This window comes from Ostrea edulis, chromosome 6, assembly GCF_947568905.1.
Source record: "Ostrea edulis chromosome 6, xbOstEdul1.1, whole genome shotgun sequence".
NCBI lineage: Eukaryota > Metazoa > Mollusca > Bivalvia > Ostreida > Ostreidae > Ostrea > Ostrea edulis.
This window is the reverse complement of record NC_079169.1, coordinates 26,485,986-26,508,415: the sequence shown is the minus strand read 5'-3', so window position 1 is coordinate 26,508,415 and position 22,430 is coordinate 26,485,986. Positions and strand designations below refer to the sequence as shown.

General features: G+C 37.6%; 2 protein-coding genes across 4 annotated transcripts in view; one reads left to right on the top strand and one right to left on the bottom strand.

Moving 5' to 3' along the window:
* Positions 1–9,946: 9,946 nt before the first annotated feature.
* LOC130047230 (uncharacterized) lies at positions 9,947–11,284 on the top strand. Its single transcript, XM_056141838.1, has 2 exons — positions 9,947–10,348; positions 10,409–11,284. Exons 1-2 carry the CDS (start codon positions 9,947–9,949, stop codon positions 11,282–11,284), a joined length of 1,278 nt encoding a protein of 425 aa, XP_055997813.1.
* Positions 11,285–12,775: 1,491 nt separating this feature from the next.
* The window catches only part of LOC125647972 (protein cycle-like), an 82,677-nt gene continuing 73,022 nt past the window's right edge, over positions 12,776–22,430 (bottom strand). For 2 of the 3 annotated variants that reach the window (XM_048874852.2, XM_056142189.1), the window contains 4 exons: positions 20,864–20,930; positions 19,351–19,396; positions 19,078–19,197; positions 12,776–17,229 (listed from right to left, as the gene is read on the bottom strand). In XM_048874852.2, the coding sequence (XP_048730809.1) occupies positions 17,027–17,229; positions 19,078–19,197; positions 19,351–19,396; positions 20,864–20,930 (436 nt within the window). In that variant the 3' untranslated portion in view covers positions 12,776–17,026. Of the gene's footprint in view, positions 17,230–19,077; positions 19,198–19,350; positions 19,397–20,005; positions 20,076–20,863; positions 20,931–22,430 lie in introns of those variants that run through there. The other variant, XM_048874853.2, reaches the window with a different exon arrangement.

Sequence of the window (22,430 nt, the reverse complement as noted above, 5' to 3'; positions counted from 1 at the left end):
CTTTATCTTCGTCTTCTTTATTCAAGGGATTTACATTATTTTGAAATACTCATTGGTAAGCCATAGTGTGGAGAAAACTAAACAAATAATCAAAGGTATGCTATTGCTTTATGATTTCATATGAATTCAATTAATCCATGTAGGCAATTTCAGCCCCTCCCCTTTAAAATGTCTAGATTCAAGTGAACGAAATCCATTTATATTTACATTTCCAACTGTTTCATCTGTGATAATCCTCTTAATGTAAATTTGTCACTTGCAAATAAAAGGTCCGTGGGTAGGGACTATATAAATTAATATGGAATGCCATGTATGTTATAATCAGTATTTTGGAAATGTGGAATATATACATTGTGTGTGTGGTGTGGATCCGATACCTCTAGATATCGGGTGTTGTGTTGGAACTTGGTGATATATATGTATACAAATGTGTATATATATATATATACCATAGAATAAATGCATTTAAAGCTATTTACGATTAAGTTTAGGTTTAAAATCGGCTTTAAACGCATGTATTCTATGTACATCAATATTATCACACAGACAACGCTACTTGGTCTAATCTTGACAGGTTCAAACTTCCCATCCGATCTATAATGTTTGCTGAATTGGCAATATTTCGACAGCAAGCATAAACACCATTATGCAGTTTCTGATTCTATGGCAGGCAGACGAGAAGATGGAACCACTAACAGAAATTCAATGTCCGCCAAAAGGGATTCAGTGTACACGAGGGGTATTGCAAAACTAGGGATTCAGTGTACACGAGGGGTATTGCAAAACTAGGGATTCAGTGTACACGAGGGGTATTGCAAAACTAGGGATTCAGTGTACACGAGGGGTATTGCAAAACTAGGGATTCAGTGCACACGAGGGGTATTGCAAAACTAGGGATTCAGTGTACACGAGGGGTGTTGCAAAACTAGGGATTCAGTGTACACGAGGGGTGTTGCAAAACTAGGGATTCAGTGTACACGAGGGGTGTTGCAAAACTAGGGATTCAGTGTACACGAGGGGTGTTGCAAAACTAGGGATTCAGTGTACACGAGGGGTATTGCAAAACTAGGGATTCAGTGTACACGAGGGGTATTGCAAAACTAGGGATTCAGTGTACACGAGGGGTATTGCAAAACTAGGGATTCAGTGCACACGAGGGGTATTGCAAAACTAGGGATTCAGTGTACACGAGGGGTGTTGCAAAACTAGGGATTCAGTGTACACGAGGGGTGTTGCAAAACTAGGGATTCAGTGTACACGAGGGGTGTTGCAAAACTAGGGATTCAGTGTACACGAGGGGTGTTGCAAAACTAGGGATTCAGTGTACACGAGGGGTATTGCAAAACTAGGGATTCAGTGTACACGAGGGGTATTGCAAAACTAGGGATTCAGTGTACACGAGGGGTATTGCAAAACTAGGGATTCAGTGTACACGAGGGGTATTGCAAAACTAGGGATTCAGTGTACACAGGGGTATTGCAAAACTAGGGATTCAGTGTACACGAGGGGTATTGCAAAACTAGGGATTCAGTGTACACGAGGGGTATTGCAAAACTAGGGATTCAGTGTACACGAGGGGTATTGCAAAACTAGGGATTCAGTGTACACGAGGAGTATTGCAAAACTAGGGATTCAGTGTACACGAGGGGTATTGCAAAACTAGGGATTCAGTGTACACAGGGGTATTGCAAAACTAATATCACTTACATTGTCTATCCTATACATCATTTTAACTTAACCTGTCCTTCCTCATACCCCCCCTGTCCGGTTATAAATTATTAATTATACTCATTAAATTTTTCTCTATTGATATGAAGAAAAAGAAAACAAACACAATCTGGAATGCTGCTTGTTAGAACGTTCACTTGTAAACATACAATCTTATACCACCATGACGAAATACGAGTGCGTCATGATAACCTTACATACATATTGTTTTCATAATCGCCATTCTAAACGAGCTGTAGAATGACCTAATACAACGCGTATTTCTATTTATATGACCATATCACGTGACACCGCCCACACGGCATTGTACACCTGTAAGCAAACGATACCCAAAACGAAAATAATATTTAAAGTACTCTCCATCTGACGGAATACACACTTTGAGTCGATCAATTCGAGGCGCAGTTCATGCTCTTTAATGGGGCACAATTCAGATATAAACATACAACAGATCCAAGGGCATCTCTTTCCATGTACTGTGTAGATGAATAAGGTCGCAGGTGGGCAAATCTGATGAATACGGAGGATGTGGAAGGACTGTAAACAGTATTTTAAAACTTCTCTGACTCCGAACATCTATCACAGTTGACACGGGAATTGGAATCCCACTTCGATATTATGCACAATCCATTGATAGTAATTATCTTGTACCAGTGTGTCACGGTTTGTGGCAAAAATCGCAACTTTGAACATGCATTCGATGACGTTTTATCTATTAATTTTTATTCAATATGTCGATTCGATGTATCCCAGTGAATTCAAATTAAAAGACATTACAGTGTCTTCCATGTCTGTTTCGTAATTGAATATTTTATTGAACGTAGATGATAACGGCAAACTAAACACTCAACTTTATGACAATCGGTATGACTTCAGCTCCTCCACTGTCAACTTTCCACATTTATGCAGCAATATTCCATTATCACCTCCATATATGATCCTAATGTCTCTCATTCGATACGCAAGAGCATGTTCTGCATATGATCAAAATGTAAATCGAGGCAGGCTACTGACATAAAATCGATGTTATGTACAGAGGTTTCAACAGACTCGTTTAAAGTCAGTATTTCGCAAAATCTATGGACAATAGATTTTGCAAAATACTGACTTTAAACGAGTCTGAAGATGATATAAATACAACCGTCGTTTAGTTGAATGCTGTCTAGCTGTTTCATACCAATAGTTAAGCCATTCTTTACACATTAATTTTGACTATGGATTACTCCGTTTACCTGATCAAAATAATCAGGCCACACGGTGGGTATGAAAATAAATTATACCGGTAGAAGGCCAGTCTCTAAAGCTTACAAAAAGCGTGAAACGAAAGAGGGATGAGATAGACCGAGAATTCACTCATTTCAGAGAAATTATTGCCACCAAAAAAAAATATCAAAAAAAAGGGGGGGGGGGTAGTAATATCCATACTTCAGGTGCCTATGGGTAGGTCAACATTTTATAATTGCCCTATAAGCATGAACGGGTATAGGATTTCAATTTAGAGGGACGTGGAAAATTCTGAGAGACAAGGGGTCTGTTGGTCGCTTTTAGGTCCCCATTTCGCTTTGATGGGGGCTCCGGGGGCTGTTCCTCCGAAATGTCCCGTATTTAAATGTATTTTTAATGAAACTAATAGAATTTTTAAGTACACGTGCTAATTTCTACTTTGGAAGTAAATAATGTTTCATCAGTTTCTAAACTTTCATCCAATCATGTTTGATAATGCTGTTGGTTCCCTGCGTCTAGTATCTTTTTAATAGACAGATTTGGGTGATGCCTGCATATTTTTATAGGACGGCTGGAATTCAGTGGCGGATTTAGAGGAGGGCGCAGCCGCCCCCCCCCCCCCCCTAAAATTTTTAAATTTAAGGTAAATCGCGGTATCTTGTTTCGGAAAATGTACTAAATGATAAAAGAAGCAATAATTTCTTCCACTCCCGGAGAAATAAATTACAAAATCTTTTGATTTCTTGAAACTCTTTATTGGGAGAACTTATTTTTTCCAAAAAAACCCTTAACATTTGGGTAATTTTATCAATTTCACCTTTAAAAAATGATAGAAAATAGTACAAATGACTAAATAGGAGAAATATTTCAAGCCCCATAAAATCTGTAAAATCCAGGAGTTTCGCCCCCTGGACCCCCACGAGGGCTTCACTCTGGACCGTCTGCCTCATAAAGTGGCGCCCCCGTAACCGCAATTCCTGGATCCGCCCCTGGAATTGCTTCTTTATGTATTTTGGTAGAAGGTAGAATTGTCCGTGTCTGCTGTCGTTAGTGGGAGGGAGACAAGTGAAAATGTCTTCACTTATTTCTTCATTGCGTTTCATTTTCCCCCCTAGTGTATCGATGATAACATTTGGCATTGTCATTTGTTCGGTCAAAATCAATTTTTTCTATAAAATAACATATTTGACAATTGTCTGTTTGCTTCTGATATATAATCTTCTCTGTTCATAACCCACCTCTGGTGTATCCAGGGATCCGTGTTTACCCAACTCTCCGTGTATTCCTTATAGGAGGATTGATCACTGTATAAACGAATGCCTAGGAGTAAGCATCCCCTGTCGACCGGTCACACCCGCCGCGAGCCCTATATCTTCATCAGGTAAAAAGAGTTATCCGTAGTCAGAACCAGTGTGCCAAGAACGGCCTAACAATCGGTATAAAACACTTCAGACAGCATTTGACCCAATGATAGGTTGTATTTGCAAATAGATCGTTATAACGACCAAAGAATTTGCGGTACAGTTGGAAATAAATAGTTATATATAAGCACGAAAATCCAACAACACCCTACTTTCTTATACTGTCGGATCTAAAAATATACAAAGCCAATAAGAAATTGAAAAGGCTGCGCCACTGGTGGTTATTTGAATCTAAACTCGCGTCTTTATCAAGAGATATATGCAAGGTGAAGATAACGAACAGTGATCAATCTCATATATAACTCATTACATTTCAACGAATATCGGAGCACAGATTTCAAATACATTATGATGGTATCCAACTTCTTTACAAGCACTTTTTAAAATTAATTAATTAAAATTCCGCTGACCACTCCATCTTGATTCACCTTTACCTTGTGTCAACAGACAATTACGTCCACATCAACTTTACTCTGTTTAATTGAGAGTTTCACATACGTTATTTGAAGAAGCCACAGCTAGTCTATACTTGGAATTTTCAACACCTGAATATAGACTGTGTATGTATGTTGCCAAATACAGGTTCGTTAAACCACCGTGATTCATGGATGATATTCCTTCCGAATCATGCCGCCAGTTCTTTAAGCTCAAATTTACAAACAAAGAAATAGATGCCGTCAACATAAGCAACATTCTTCGTCCTAAAAGGGTTCAGTCGTGTATTCCAACTTATTTCAAGTTCAAGTCTACATCCTATATTTCCTACAGATATACTTTTACTACTGCATCCAAACTTTTCAATTATAAACAAACGTTGCAGTGCCTAGATATAGACCATCTTATACATAATTCACCTATGACTTCTTGTTCGTCTTCTTTCAACTATAGTCCAGCTGGATATGTCATTACTGGTGATGTTGATATAGTTGAAAATGAGGACCTCAAATCACTTATTCTAAAAGGTCCTAAATACAGAGAACCTTGGTCTTTCAATTGACGACAGAACTTCACCTTTATAATGAAAGGCGAAGATAATGAACAGTGATCAATCTATTATGAATTCTGTCAAAGATGCTAGATGATGGGCTAAATATGAAAAAGAACTTGATACATTGTCAGAATGGATTAAAAGTGTAAAAGGAATATCACTATCCCGTATTAGACACATCAAAAGAAAAGTACGTACCATCTATCATTCTGTGCTTAGTAAACCAGAAGTGATAAAAGAATTCGATAGGTAACATGAAGAATATGTTTTGGTTTCAGCTGACAAAGCTTGTAAAAACATTGTCTTTGTAAGGCTCATTATTACAACTGTATTGCAAACGAAGTTGGCATTAATTACACTTTTGGTAATCGTACTTATACTCCAACTACCCTTTCAAAAGATGAAATTCTTCATAACCATGTCGAAGTTTTAGACACATTTAATTTCCCAGTCAATGGGTCAGATGAATATGAGTTACCGTACCTATTCTGGATTCCTAAACTTCATAAAAACCCTTACAAACAAAGATACATTGCTGGATCCAGTAAGTGTTCTATCAAGCCTCTTTCTTTGCTCCTCACGAAAATATTAACAACTGTGAAGGAGAAACTTCAAACGCACTGTGCCACTATATATGCTAGAAGTGGTGTAAATCAAATGTAGATTCTAAAACACTTTCTAAAGAACTTTTAATGAACTTGAAATCGCAAAGCCTTTCTCAAATCAACAATATCAAAACGTATGATTTTTCAACACTTTACACAACAATTCCTCACGATAAATTAGGACTAGATTTTTTAGACATCATAGACAAAAATGGAAAACGGAAATATTCATGTCTAGTGATCAGTCATCCAAAAAATTATTTTGTTAAACACCACTCTGATTCCACGCACAAGTACTCTGAAGTTGAAATTAAAAATATGCTGGAGTTCCTCAACTTCGTAGTCTCTGGTGATCAAGTTTTCCAACAGTCTGTTGGAATTCCCATGGGCACGAATTATGCTCCTTTGTTAGCTGACGTGTTTTCATATTCCCATGAAGCAGAATTTATTCAAAAACTTCTATATGAGAAAAAAAATCTCTTCAATGCGACATTTAAATATATCGACGACGTTTATCTACATGTATTAACAATAATAATTTTCATTCTGAATATATCCCTGTGAACTCAGGAAAAAAAAGACACCACAGAGTCGTCCGATCATAATATATTAAGATCGGTGATATGACATTTTTTAAAAACGGTTTATATGCGAGATTTGTGTATTCCATTAAAATAGATAAACTTTGAAGTTACATATTTGATCAAAAATACGTCCGAAATACCCAAGGAATTGAACATTTAAAAATACAAGAAGGGGGATACCGGAAATGCTGTCCATAAGCACCGGTGGGAAAAATATCTAGATAATCGTGAAAATGGGACACAAAACGAACACACCGATATAACACTGATATCTGTATATTAAATAGTCATAAAGGACTTCAAAATACTACTTCCTATCAATTGTGTAAAGGCCTATTTCGAATACCAGCGACTGCAGGAATGCGGTAAATTGAGAAATGCCGACGCATCATACTTCGCCCACCTACTACACAAAAATACTCGCATGAACGCATCTTCATTTTATATGCCATTAATTCATTACGTTTTATGCTGCGATGGGTGTTTTCCCTTTCAAACCAAGCAATAACAAACCGTACGAAGGTAGGAGAAAGCTTGTCTAGAGTTAAAAACGTTTGTGGTACTTTCCAAACAATTCATTTATTTTAATTACCGGGTTGTCAGTGAAGTATACCGCAGTGACGACGACATTTTCCCCGAAGCATTATTGGTAATTTCCATCACTTTTCAGCTGCTGAAGAGTAAATCACGTGACTCATACACTTAGGAGTGAGCTTGTAGTTCTGACTAACAGGACATTAAACTAAGTACAATAAGAAAGACCTACAAAGAGATCTCTTCGCTTTTCCATTCGTAACTACTCGTCCATTTCCGTGAACGATAAATGATTTTATATCGTTCACAGAAATATCCGAGAAGTTACGATCGAGTGTTGCTTATCTTAAGTATTCGTGAAAGGTGAAGATAACGAACAGTGACCAATCTCATAACTCCTACAAGCAATACAAAATAGATAGTTGGGCAAAAACGGACCCCTGGACATACCAGAGGTGGGATCAGGTGCCTAGGAGGAGTAAGCATCCCCTGTCGACTGGTCACACCCACCGTGAGCCCTATATCCTGTTCAGGTAAACGGAGTTATCCGCAGTCAAAATCAGTGTGCCAAGAACGGCTTAACAATCGGTATGAAACACGTCAGACAGCATTTGACCCAATGATAGGTTGTATTGACGAACTAAATCGTTATAACGACCATAGAATTTGCGAAATGCTGACTTCAATCGAGACTGTTGAAACCCCTGTACCATCAACTTGTTTGTCAGCAGGGCCGTAAATTACATGGAGGCGGAGGAGGCAGCTGCCTCCTCCAACTTTTGAGCCAAAAATAAAATAAAATTTAAAGTTCATTAGAATTTATGTTGTTTCCAATAACTAAGAACATGATACCTCCCTTAAAAAGCATTCCAAATCTTTCTTTTAGAATGAGTTAGTCAAGTAACATCTTAGAAGGCCCTAGAATCAAGGATTTTGCACGAAACGTGTTCAGTGTGCACAAAATGTGCTCAGCGTCTGGGGGCCTGGGCGGCCCCCAGACCCCCGCCTATTTCCCTGCCTCCTCCAAATTGAAGGTTAATTTACGGCCCTGGTCAGTAGCTTACCTCGATTTAAAAACTGGCTATACGTAGAACAAGCTCTTGCATATCGAATCAGCTCATTAATGCATGAATTTAAATCCATATATTGGTTGGTATTCTGATCAACTGAAGGAAATGGAGTCATTTCTCTTCAGTTACTTCCCCTACTGGTTAGTTTTAGATCCATAAATAACACACTTTATTTCGATCAATACGGTAGAAATTAATCATATGATGTTACGTGACTTTCAAAAAATAGCTTGACATTATAATACATTAAAATAATTTCATCCACTCAAATTTGTTGCATCATCATCAATCTAACAAATTTAAATGATTGATTTATTTACTTCAAACGTCAGTGCATTAGCCAATGAAAATGCAAATTACAAAACAGTAGCATATTTAAATGCCTAAACTGATCTCTTAAAAGTTTCGAAAAATCGGGAGTTTGAGAAAACGAAAAAATAATTGCCTATCTACAAGAGGGTTGGGGTGGGGTATCGAAACCGGGAAATTACTTCGAGAAATCGAGTTCTCCGAAAGCCATTGAGAGTAATCTGTTTTACTGATCAGTAGTTATTTTTCCATGTAGAGTGATGGGTTATTCATTCTTCCTATGAGGCTTATCTCTCTTTGTATATAGAATGTGGAAGTTTTAGTTCATGTATAAAAATCATAAAACCCATATATCTCAAGCATGTCCATCTACACATTGACAGTAAATCTGGATCCAGCAAATTATTCAAAATAAAAGATAATTACAGTTTTACCAAAGTGTTCACTTTAACACAACCCTCATAGACAGTACAAACTCCGTTTCTGTGGCAAATATTGGAGCCATAGGTGTAAGTATCAGTCTTTTGTTGGAGTAGTACCTCATAATTCAAAAGTTTGTCATGTCTTTTATTGATGGTTACAGAAACGATTTCAGGTATTATTTGTGTCTTAATTAAAGCATATACATGTATGTACACATCTATAATTTTCTATTGTTTTTATATTTGAATAATCAGACGCTGCGGCAATGGAGTCGAGTCAGTTGACTGCATGCTGTTTCTGTGTTCATGAAATGAACATATTCATTTAAAAAATAAATTTCATTTTTGAAAATACATGAGGGTATAAACTGGGACGATTCACGCTGGTATACTTGTTCATACTCTCGTGCATTTTTTATGATGCCTTTGACTATCGTCCGTACCATACCCAACAAAGAAGCACTCTTCATCATGGGAGACTTCAACGCAAGAGTTGGTGCGCACTTTGAAGTATGGCCCTTAGTCATCGGACGTCATGGGATTGGGAAGATGAATGACAACGGTCAGAGGCTTCTTGAGCTGTGCTCCTATAACAACATGTCTGTGACGAACACCTTCCAGCACAAAGATAGACACAAAGTGTCATGGCGCCATCCAAGATCCAAGCATTGACATCATCTCGACATGATACTGACCAGGGGGATCTGGAAAACGTGAAGAATACCAGAAGCATGCACAGTGCTGACTGCGACACGCTCCAAGATCCACCCCATCCCACGCAAAATGCACCACACCAAAACCAAGAGCCTCCCACGCATCAACGCTAGCCGAGTCTCATGCAGTTCCATTTCCCAGAGACTACGTGAAACTCCAAGAAAGTTACTGGGGGGAAAGTCGAGATGCCATGCACCACTGCCGACGCAAAGTAGAAGCAAGTGCGTACAACCCTATACCAATCCGGGCTAGATGCCCTTGGGAAGAAGCATCGGGGCGAGAACTGGTTTGTTGAGATTTGGGTGAAGATGGAACCTGCAGTGGACGTCAAGCTGCGCACCTAGTATATGAGAACAACCCGTGCCAGGCCACAAGAAAAGCACTCAGGGTTGCCCGCAGCAAATGCCAGCTGCGCTAATGACTACTGGCTCAAGATAAGTCAGAGGATACAGGCCGACACAGACCAGGGCAACAAACATCAAACAAGCCACGGGGCCGTCCACCGTGAAGAGTGTCCGTTGAAGACCAAGCCAGGCGAGAATATCACCGACAAAAAGAAGCAGATGGAGCAGTGGGTAGAGCACTACCTTGAGCTCTACTCCACGCAGAACGTCGTGACCGGCGCAGCGTTCCCAGCTTCCCGTTCCAGACAAACTGGACGAGGAGCCAACAAAAAAGGAACTCGACAAGGCCATCGACTGTCTCTCGCCGTCGGCAAAGCCCCTGGCAAAGATGGCTTGTCCCCAGAGGTGATTAAGACGGGGAAAGAACTGATCGAGAACCTGCACGAACTATTCTGCCTGTGCTAGAGAGAGTTCCGTACCACGACACATGCGTGGCACCAAGATAGTGACTCTACACAAACAAAGGCGACCGTAGCGACTGCAACAGCTACCAGGGCATTTCCCCTGTTGAGCATTCTCGGCAAAGTCTTTGCAATAATCATTTTAGCCCGACTGCAGTTCCTAGCGGCACGAGTTTATCCTGAATCTCATTGTCAATTCAGAGCAAGGAGATCCATCGACTTGATCTTCTGTGTGAGACAGCTGCAGGAGAAGTGCCAAGAGCAAAGCGAACCGCTTTTCCTTGCCTTCATAGATCTGACGATGGCGTTTGACCTCATCAGCAGAAGTGGCCTCTTACAACTCCTGAAGAAGATTGGCTGTCCCCCGAAGCTGCACTCCATCATTGTGTCCTTATACACCAACATGCTCAGTACATCGAGCTACAACGGTTCAGCATCAGACCCGTCCCCAGTAAACAGTGGAGTCAAGCAGGGCTGTGTACTAGTCCCAACCTTCTTCGGGATCTTCTTCTCGATGCTCCCGACTCGTGCCTTCAAAGGGAACGAGGATGAAGTATACCTGCACACGCAGTCCGACGGCAGGTTGTACAACCTGGCCAGGCTACGAGCCAAGATAAAGGCCAAAATAGTTGACAGATTTCAGTACTTGGGGTTCACTATCAGCATAAACCTCTCTCTTGAGTCAGAGATCAACTCCAGGATCGCCAAAGCAGCCGCAGTGATGTCAAAGCTACACAAGAGAGTGTGGGACAACAACATGACGGTGAATACTAAGATGCCGGTGTACAGAGCCTGTATCTTGTCCACACTCCTCTATTCCAGCGAAAACCATACGCCGCCCAGGAAAAGCGACGGAACAGCTTTCATTTGCGATGTCTAAGACGCATACTCGGGGTCAGATGGCAGGAGAGAATCCCCAACACTGACATGCTGGAGCGCGCTGGTCTGCCCACCATCTACACCCTCCTGAGTCAGCGCCGCCTCTGCTGGCTAGGCCACGTTTCCAGAATGGAGGATGGCCGACTGAGGACCTATTCTAACCCGGATTCTTACGGGTTTCCAAAACAGGTTTTTACAGGATGTTGTTTATTCCAATTGTCATGATCCTGGTCTTTCCATCTGATGTGATCAATTCCAAAACTATCCGATTCACGGGTAGCTCGAGATCACGTAGCTTTTCTAAAGGAACGACAATGAAAACCAGACAAGTTCTATAAAGCAGATGAAAGGCATGTTGCACCAAGGGAGATCATACAATAATATATCGACGATGTTTTATCTATTGACAAAAATAATCTTCATTCATATGTCGATTCGATATATCCCTGTGAACCCGAAATAAGACACCACAGAGTCATCCACTTCTGCTTCATTCTTTGATATTTTATTGGAAATAGATATTAACGGCAAACTAACAACTCAACTTTATGATAAACGGGATGATTTCAGCTTCCTCATCGTCAACTTCCCATATTTATGTAGCAATATTCCATTATCACCTGCATATGGTATTCATTTATCTCCAATGATTTTATATGCAAGAGCTTGTTCTGCGTGTGGTCAAGTTTTAAATCGAGACAGGGTACTGACAAACAAGTTGATGGTGCAAGGGTTTCAACAGTCTCGTTTAAAGTCAGCATATTGCAAATTTTATGGTCTTTATAACGATCTACTTTGCCTATCATTAGGTCAAATGCTGTCAGACTAGTTTAATAACCATTGTTAACAACGATTGACCTTTTGCTGACCTCGCAAGGGGCATAACTTCGGCGAAGTGTCGATTTCAATCGAGACGGGCTACTGACAAACAAGTTCATGTTACAGGAGTTTCAACAGTCTCTTTTAAAATCAGCATTTCGCAAAATCATTGTGCCAAGAACGGCCTTACAATCGGTATAAAACAATTCGTGACAGCACTGATAGGTTGTATAAGCAAACCAGATCGTTAGAACGATCATCGAATTTGCGAAATGCTGTCTTTAATCGTGTAGCGGTCACCCGGGTTTGATCGCCGGTGGCCAGATAGCTCAGTTGGTAGAGCACCTGACTAGAGATTCAGGGGGCCCGGGTTCGAATCCCGGTCTGGTCCGTTGCATTTTCTCCCTTCCGGTTACAATCGAAACATCAACATGTTTGCCAGTGGTCTGCCTCGATAGTTAATTATTAAGTTTTTATACAAGTTTATGGGTTGAAACACAATGGGGCATTATTGTAGTTGATTGCAATTGATAAAAAAAAGTGTCAAAGGAATAGATCAGAAAATTGCATAGGCCAAGAAAATAAGAATGGTGGACAAGGGACGTAACTTGTGCGAAGCGCTGACACATGTACAGGTATTGAATTTAAACTACATATCAAATAAGGAAAAACAAACAATATAAATAGAATTTAATCCAGTATTTCACATGTGATTTAACAGTGTATATAATATACATGTATATATCTGATAGATTCATTACACTAAACACAACCAAAATATTAACAAGACAAAGGTGAGCACTTTTAATCATATATCATCATACTGTATCACTCAATGACACACATATCATATATTATATCACTCAATGACACACATATCATATATTATATCACTCAATGACACATATATCATACTGTATCACTCAATGACACACATATCATACCGTGTCACTCAATGACACACATATCATCATACCGTATCACTCAATGACACACATATCATCATTCCATATCACTCAATGACACACATATCATCATACCGTGCCACTCAATGACACACATATCATACCGTGTCACTCAATGACACGCATGTCATCATACCGTATCACTCAATGACACACATATCATCATACCGTGTCACTCAATGACACACATATCATCATACCGTATCACTCAATGACACATATATCATATATTGTAATACTGTATGACTAAAATACAAATTAATCTTTCAATACAACTACATGTATCTACACAATGTACATATTCCAGACTTTTAAGTAAAGCTTTTTAAATCTACAGACTCTTCTCCATTTTTAATCTGCACATCGACCTAGGCCCACTACACATTCAGAAGTATATCTCTTACAAACTCTCACTTTAAAGCTAATCATTAAACCTCTACACCAATGCGTTAACTTGGCAATCTGAAACGAGGGAGACATCTTTCACGTTAGTTATTCATGTTTTAAAGCCATCTTCTAAGGAAATTCATTTCAGAATATAACTGATGTAATCTTAATCTTTATACAGAAACAACTCTCAAGCTTGTCAATATTTGTCAGTCTTAATAATTATTTCTTGAATACATCAGACGTCCATTCTGTCGTAGTGATCAGAAGACAGTTTACATTCATTGTTTTTCTTAGTAGATATTTAAATAGTAAAAGATTGCATTTACAGAGGAAAATACTGTGTGTCTACTTACCCAAAATATTAAGGGCATTTAGTTTGGCACCTTAGATGCAGCCATATGTAAATTCATCTCCGATATAAAACATTATAGTAAATTGTAATAATCTAGCATAAAAAAACCCCAATAACCTGTAATCTGACTAGATATTTCAATTTTTCGCATAGTCACACGATTGTCAGAAAATCCATGGCGTACAGGAATGAACCGGATTACCAATGGTAGGCTTCAAAGTTGCATGCCATCAGTTTGTACATGGAAGACTGTATGACGGGCCTAAGCATCATCTCTAAGGAGAGATGGAGAATCATTATGACATAACTCCAAATAGAAAGCAATTTTTAATTTGGTCTAATTACTATGGATAGTTTAAAAGTTCTTTTATCAGTACATTCTAGGACTATAACAAATTTGTTGACAATGTGTATTATTATACGGACTAGTTTGTTTGACTTTCATAGGGATTTTTAAATAATCTCGTATTATAATAGTAATCTTGTATTGACAGAATCTTAATACTTCACAACAAAAACCCACTCTTATGAGACAACATACACTATTTACTCCAACCATTTCTTATGGCAGTGTATAATTTCAGAAAATGCCAGTTTTCTTACACTCTATTATCATCCAATTTTTAAGAGTACATTTAGATTTTTTTCTTACAGAACATGCAGAGTATTTTCCCCAGTATTCAGGAACTAATACAAGTAATCCTGAGATCATACATAGAAGTTCATGAATTATACTAAAACTGGACCCAGTTGCACGATGGTTAGTTAACTTTAACTGACAGTTACTTGCCATTAACTCCAACATTTACTTAGCGTTATCTTGAACTTAACTGAAGTTAAACTTAACAAACTTTTATGCAACAGGACCTTGTACTGTTAAAATTCTCACATTCCTTCATTAACAAACTGTGACAACTTTGAAATACAATAGGAAAAGTAGATTGAGAGTTTTACACACAGAGTGAAAAAGTGCTGATCCGATTATCACAGCAAATACACTTCACAATAAACAGAGGCAGTGTCATGCACTGATACCACACACATGTTCAGGTCCTCACGTCACAATAAACAGAGGCAGTGTCATGCACTGATACCACACACACGTTCAGGTCCTCACGTCACAATAAACAGAGGCAGTGTCATGCACTGATACCACACACATGTTCAGGTCCTCGCGTCACAATAAACAGAGGCAGTGTCATGCACTGATACCACACACATGTTCAGGTCCTCGCGTCACAATAAACAGAGGCAGTGTCATGCACTGATACCACACACATGTTCAGGTCCTCGCGTCACAATAAACAGAGGCAGTGTCATGCACTGATACCACACACATGTTCAGGTCCTCACACTCATGGCATACACAATGAAAAACTTTGCATAAAAGTCAACACCATTTCAGTAGACAGAACTATACTTATTTTTACTTTGATTTGCATACAAAAATTTGAAACAATAACATAAGAAGCACCAATTTGTTTGGGTGAAATTAACAAAAATTACAATTATTGTAAAACACAGGGATGAAATTGAGCAAAACTTTACACAGATAACTGTTTTTCCAACATTATATAAAAAATTCTTACAAAATCTGGGATTTCTTTGATCAAAATATGCATATTTATAAAGATAGAAATGGAAATATGAATATGCAGTACTCATTTGAAGAGAGATGTGAAAAAACACCTCAGTATCAAGCAAGTTAATTTGGTGGGTATAAAATTTCCGCTCTTTTTCAAAAGGTACGTCAAAAGAGTTAGCACTTCGGGAAACGAAACGAAATTACCCTTTCTGTAGATTATGGATCCTTCGCAATAATTTGTACCCCCACCATAATTAAACAAGCACTTTACAAGGTGTCAACATTGAACTGTGAAACCTAATTAACGTGGGGATGGGCATCAGAACCTTGCACTACATCCCTACCTCTAGCACATACAACAATTCACTTCTACATCAACTCAATCGTGTTCTCCACAGACCTTATGACTAAAAAAATTGACACCCAAAGCTCACTGTTGTAAGATGGAGGGGAGAATTTCCAATTAACTTCTTAATAATTTGTTTTTAAAGAATCTTTCAAATATTCTTAATATCTACCTGGAAGGATAGCAATATGTTTTCGCATATCTGACAATGCAATACAGGGCACAGTAACATAGTATTACTTCATGCACCAAGGCTTTCAGAAGAAGCACTTGTAAGAAACGGATGTTAACTTGTTGAAATAATATTACCTGTCACAGGTATGTGTATGTCACCTGCCTCAGGTATGCCCTACTGTATCACAACATATAGCATGAAAATCTGGTATAACGTTGTGAGAACCCAATGTATTGGGGCTTACACAGATACTATTTATAATAAGACATCTACAAAGATCACAACATGGAACACCTTTTATCCCCCATGTTTTGGGACTGATATCGATAATACACCAGATGTCCAGTAATCTAAGATATCTGAACTTTCACTTTTTCTTTTGATGGATACACGTGAATGAGCTCTCTGTGGGATAACAAGGTACTATGAACTGTTTACGATTAAGTACTCATCCTTGGTGTAGTTAAAAAGCTACCAACAAGATGCAAAACTCTCTCATTAGCACTATATATGTAATCACAGATTATATGCCACTGACTCACCATATTGATAACAAAACACTATCTTTCTCAAATGACATTCGCCCATATGGTACACTCTCTCTCACATGGTACTCTCTCTCACATGGTACCCTCTCTTACATGGTCACTCTCTTACATGACACACACTCTCTCTCTTACACGACACTCTCTCATATGGCACTCTCTCACACAAGTAGTCACAAATTTAATGCCATTTAACTTACATGATGACTACTGACACAACAAGGCACTCTGTCACATGTTGTCACAAATTTAACACCACAGATTTCTCATCCTGACTACTCCTCATGTGATATGAACTTGTGATATTTTTTCCATGTCCAAGGTGACCATTCAGGGGAGAGACTGGATTCTCCTTGGATTGCTGTATTTCACCGGAGCACTGAGAGGCCTGTACTGAAGACCTCCATCACACGTCAGCTAAACAAGCACACCACAGCAGTGGCCATCGCCGATCATTCTTTCACCAATTAACAATATTCTAATAAAACAATCATTGAAACTCCCTCCAGGGGAAGTAATTCAATTATGTCTCAATCTCCAGTCTCCTTTTCTAACATTCTGTATCACTATAATGGCCAAGGGAGATCATTAAAGTCAATAGGGCCTCCCAGACCTGCATCTGCTTCCAACAAACTCATGATGATTGACATGGCTGCTTCGTCGTTTCCTTGGTCGCTGCTCTGTCCAGTCTCATTGTCTGTTGATTCTTGCTCAGCAATGACTCCTTCAATCAGAGTGGCACCTGATGATGTGCTAGCTACAGACCCCACTACAAAATAATGAAGAACGTAGTGGACACTCTACATTAAATCCATATAGAAAAGGAAAACACCTCTCATTGTCTTACAAATCTATTCATATTTCATTTATGCCAATTCACTATCACAAAAGTATAACAGAGCGTTTACAGAATGGAGTAGATCTCTTGATGAATACAGCTTAGGTAAGGTTGTCTGATAAAAATCACTGTGCTGTACAGGAAATGATGTCACAAAGAGACAATATGTCATGTCATTCAAGTCTATAGCAGCATGTAACATGAGGAAAATGTCCCAATATTTTGCTGTTCTTTATACCGCTATAAAAGCTGTATCTAATGTATATAAATCTGCTTGTCAAATGTTTGTCTTGTGTTCACTTTGATATTTTTATGTTTCTACTACCAAATTCATTATAGGCACTGGTAATTCTGATACATGTACTATAATGTGACCTTGAATGTACATAGATGTCACTGATATTTAGTGTGAAACCAGCAAAGGAAACACGCACCAGGTATCTACACAAAGGTATGATTTATTAGTGCAATGAGATGCTTGAAAAATACCCCCAAATTTCATGATGTTTGATATTTTTAGCCTGAACAGTTTTCAAGCAAATCTAATAATGCTTTACCACTTTCAATGTCATAGCCTCTTGTACATGTGCCAAAGCACTAAAATTATTACCAAGAACTTCAGAATGCACAAAATATCAAATCATGTGACTGATACAATCATGTGACTGATACAATCATGATCATGTGACTGATACGATCATGTGCCAAAAGTGAAATGCTTCCATCATGTGCTACTAAAAAGTTAGATCCTCTCTGGGATATCAAATATTCCTAACTTTGTCTAACTCATTCACATCTGCATAGTGGCATGAAGATTGGCAACATAATAACAGAAGATGAAGTGTCCATTTTTAAAACTAACTTTACAGAATTGGGGTAACCTTAATGTAGCTGCCTACATTAGTACTGATCATGACCTTGAGTCTTTCTACGTACATTATATTACTATGAATTTGACCTTGAATCTTTCTACATACATTATATTCCTATGAATATGACCTTGAATCTTTCTACGTAAATTATATTACTATGAACTTGACCTTGAATCTTTCTACGTACATTATACATTCATTACTATGAATTTGACCTTGAATCTTTCTACATACATAAAATACTATGAATCTGACCTTGAATCTTTCTACGTACATTATATTACTATGAATTTGACCTTGAATCTTCATATGTACATTATCTAAACAATAAAATGCTTATTTGGTAGCAAGCATTGCAGAAAAAATAAATTTTTTCAACAATGACTGCTACCTTCATCACTCGATAAAACAACAAAGAAAGACATTTTATTGTTTATATCAATATTTTTATGTATTTCTTTAAAAATTTAAAGTGGACTTTTTAAATTTTTTTTACCTATAACATATGTTTGACCCATTCGTTACGTTAAATGGAACAGCCAATCCACCCTTTGACATTGACAATACTCCCTTTTTGTTAATGATTTACGCTGACAGATGGTATTAAAAAACCAGATCGAACTAGTTTGCAACAAACGTGTATTCATTGTCAATAATGAAAGCAATACCAATTTCAAAAGAAATATACGAAAAGATTGAGTGAATGTACATTATATTACTATGAATTTGACCTTACATTGTACAGTATTACTATAACCTTTGACCTTCCTATGTATAGCATTTAGTAAACATCACATACCATTATCTGTCAGGTGAGAGTTTCTAATGGGGTGAAATATTAATCTGTGATACCTAAAAAAATACCGATGCCAAAAAAAAAATGCTCATCTTTCACATATGTACCGACCTGTGGATGTTGACTGACTAGGAACTGTTAAGCCATTTTTCCGTGTGGTTACATGACTTGTTAATGTCGCAGTGACATCACTTGGCACTGACACTTCTGTTGCTATAGCAACTGGTGGATCTGTAAAAGGATGTACAATATTCTAAGGATACAGTGACACTTGATTTTAATAATGAAGTCAATATCAGCAACAGTCATGCCATATAGTTCTGGATATAGAATTCAGAAATTTGAGAGAGATCGAGACTGCTAGAGAGACACCGAAATCCTTACCTGGGACTTTCACTGCTAGACCATTAGTCAAACCAAAATGCTTTCCCTGTTAGAAGAAAACAAACAAATAACTATGGTGTATATTGCTCACCTGAGTCTCGTCATTCATATTTAAGATGAATATTTCAAAGTTGGGGCATGACTAGTGTAAAACTTTCAGTCTGTATTATTCGACACCCTATGGCCAGGAATCATTGAATACAGAAACTAGAATCTACTCTACATAAACATGCATGACAAATAGTACTTTTGTGGTTCTTGAGAAGATTTTAAAAGTATCCCTTTTTAATAAAGCACATTTCTAAGGTACATGATACACCCTTCTGGAACTACATGTATACATGTATATGACGTACATCTAGGTTTGCACACTCCACGATTCATCAGCAGACTAGGTTTGATGGAGCTAGGCCTTACAGATATCATTGAAGAAAATTAGGGTAGATTTAATGAATAGAACAGACAGCACGGGAGAACAACGAGTGAGCAGTGGCTCATTAGTGGAAAAATGGAGTTTTGACAGAGATAATTCCAGCTGATTATTGACTGTAGAAAAAATGCAGCTACGGTATATAATCATTACACAAGAGACCTTTCACACTAATAGTAACCAAAATCTTTACACAATAAATTCTGTTGCTTACACTTTCAATTGTACACAAGATGAAAGACCTTTGCCTTCAAGTCTGAAACTATGGAAACCACCTCTTTATACAGACAGGCAGCTAAATGTATGTAAAAATCCAATATACCAATTTGTAAGTTTGTTGGAGAACATAATTTAATTGCTATGAAATTCAACCACATTAAACTTTTATAAGTTTAGTTTACTTAAGAAATAAATTTCATTTGAGCGTATGAATTCTGATGCTTCATGCCAGCTAGCACACTTCATGATATGTGTTAGTGCTTCATGCCAGCACACTTCATGATATGCGTTAGTGGTTCGTGAAAAAAATGTCAACATAAAGGATTGCAGGTCATACCGTCATGTACTTTCAAAAGTGAAATTTATTTCTTATACATTTACATTTTCATTTTTGTCAGAATTATCTCCCGTTGAAATAGATGTACTTATATTCATCAAGTAGTTCTGTATTGATATATACATTGTTTACACCTGAAGTGTGTTCATGAGAACAATTCGTAAAGACAGCAAAAGCAAAAACATTGGAGATGTAAATATAAATGATTATATTAAAATAAAAAAACCTAGCTGTATATTTATAGAAAAGAAAATGAAATGAATAACATGCACTTTTTAAATTGAAATTTCAATTATTCAGAAAAAGTAAAACAAAACATTTTCTAAAGATAGCATAAATATAAGAAAGTTTAGCATGCATTTTATCAAAGAAAAGTAAACTTCATTTTAAAGGTGTAAATTCAAGGGGCCGAATTACCATAGACCTTAACCATATACATGTATAGTCCTATGACAACATTGCGTATATGAATGTTTTACGGTTTCTATACCAAGGTAACCCTCCTCCAACAAAAGACTGATACTTACACCTATGGCTCCAGTACTTGCCACAGGAACAGAGTTTGTACTGTCTGCAAGGGTTGTGTTAAAGCCCCTGAAAATATTACAGGTTTTTTTTAACACTTTGGTAAAAGTGTAATGATATTTCATTTTAAAGATTATAGACTCGTTTCAATGTGTCTTGAAAAATATCAATTTTTTTGGTATGAAATATGCTGGATCCAGACGTGGTGTCAATATGTACAGAATTTGTACAGAATATCAATCAGAAAATGGTTTATACCATCTATAAAAGTATAATATGCAAAATGTGTACAGGAATTCCATAATTTGATTCTTGTTGAGACCTTTAAATATTTCATCATTTCTAATCATACAATACGTTGCATTTGTGATGAGTAAAGATTGGAGAAAATTCGGTTATGTATCTCGACACAATCAACTTACAATTAAAGTGATCATTGATTTTTCATGAATTATTCCAACATAGCGTTTGAAGAATAACATTTTAAAAATGGTTTCAAAGTCATAAAAGATGCTTTCTCGGAAATTGACCTTTTTATCCTCATAATTATGATGTCTATTATATATACAGCCTACAGTGACAAAATATCTTAAAGACTGCTATTATTTTGTCCAACTTTTAGTACATTTCATTCGACATTCATTTGAAATAAAATCAAATCTAAGAATTAAGATGTCAATTAACAATGACAATTATGACTTTGTTTTTCATAAACAAAAGAAACTGCCGCTGCGGCCTAGTGGTTAGAGCATTCGCACTGCAGGGGTTTGAATCCTGGCTGCAACAGACCTAAGTCATTAGAACAGGTAGTGCCAGTTCCATTGCCAAACGCTCGGCATCAGGTGTGAATGTCATGGGTTCTCAGAGATGACCTTAAAAACGGATGTCCCATGTCGCAGTAGGTGTGGCATGCTAAAGAACCCTCACTGCTCAAAGGCCATTAGCATCAAGCACAGGCCTAAATTTGAAGCCCTTCACCGGTCTTGGTGACGAGTGAAAAATTCTCGAGAGACGTTAAGCAAGATACAATCAATCAATCAATCATAAACAAAAGACCTCTTTGACCTATTTCTGACCACAGTGCAGAGTACTGCAATCTGCCAAGCATAATCAAAGTCCAGCAGTTGGAAATTGACATGACATGCAATCAAAACAATGGACTTAAATTGATATAGGATTAAACATTCTTTTTGAAGAATTTATCGATGTGTAAACTCCAGACATTTTGCTCACAAACTGAATAAAAGTGCGAAGCACTTTTATGTTAAGTTTGTGAGTAAAATGTCCGGAGTTTGCACATCGATAAATTCTTCAAAAAGAATGTTTGATTCTTATTATTCCAATTGATTCACTTTATTAACAATTGCAAAAATTTGAATAGTTTCCCCGCATTATGTTATTTGTTTTCAGGCGTGTATCAATACATCACGTTTTCGGATTTATTGATGTATAAATTCTTGTTCAGCTTTCTTTTTGTCCAATCAAAACAAATGTAATAAATAACATTGGAATTATAAAAGAATATTATGAGAATCATACAAGATAAATTGATCCAGGTGTACACCAAGT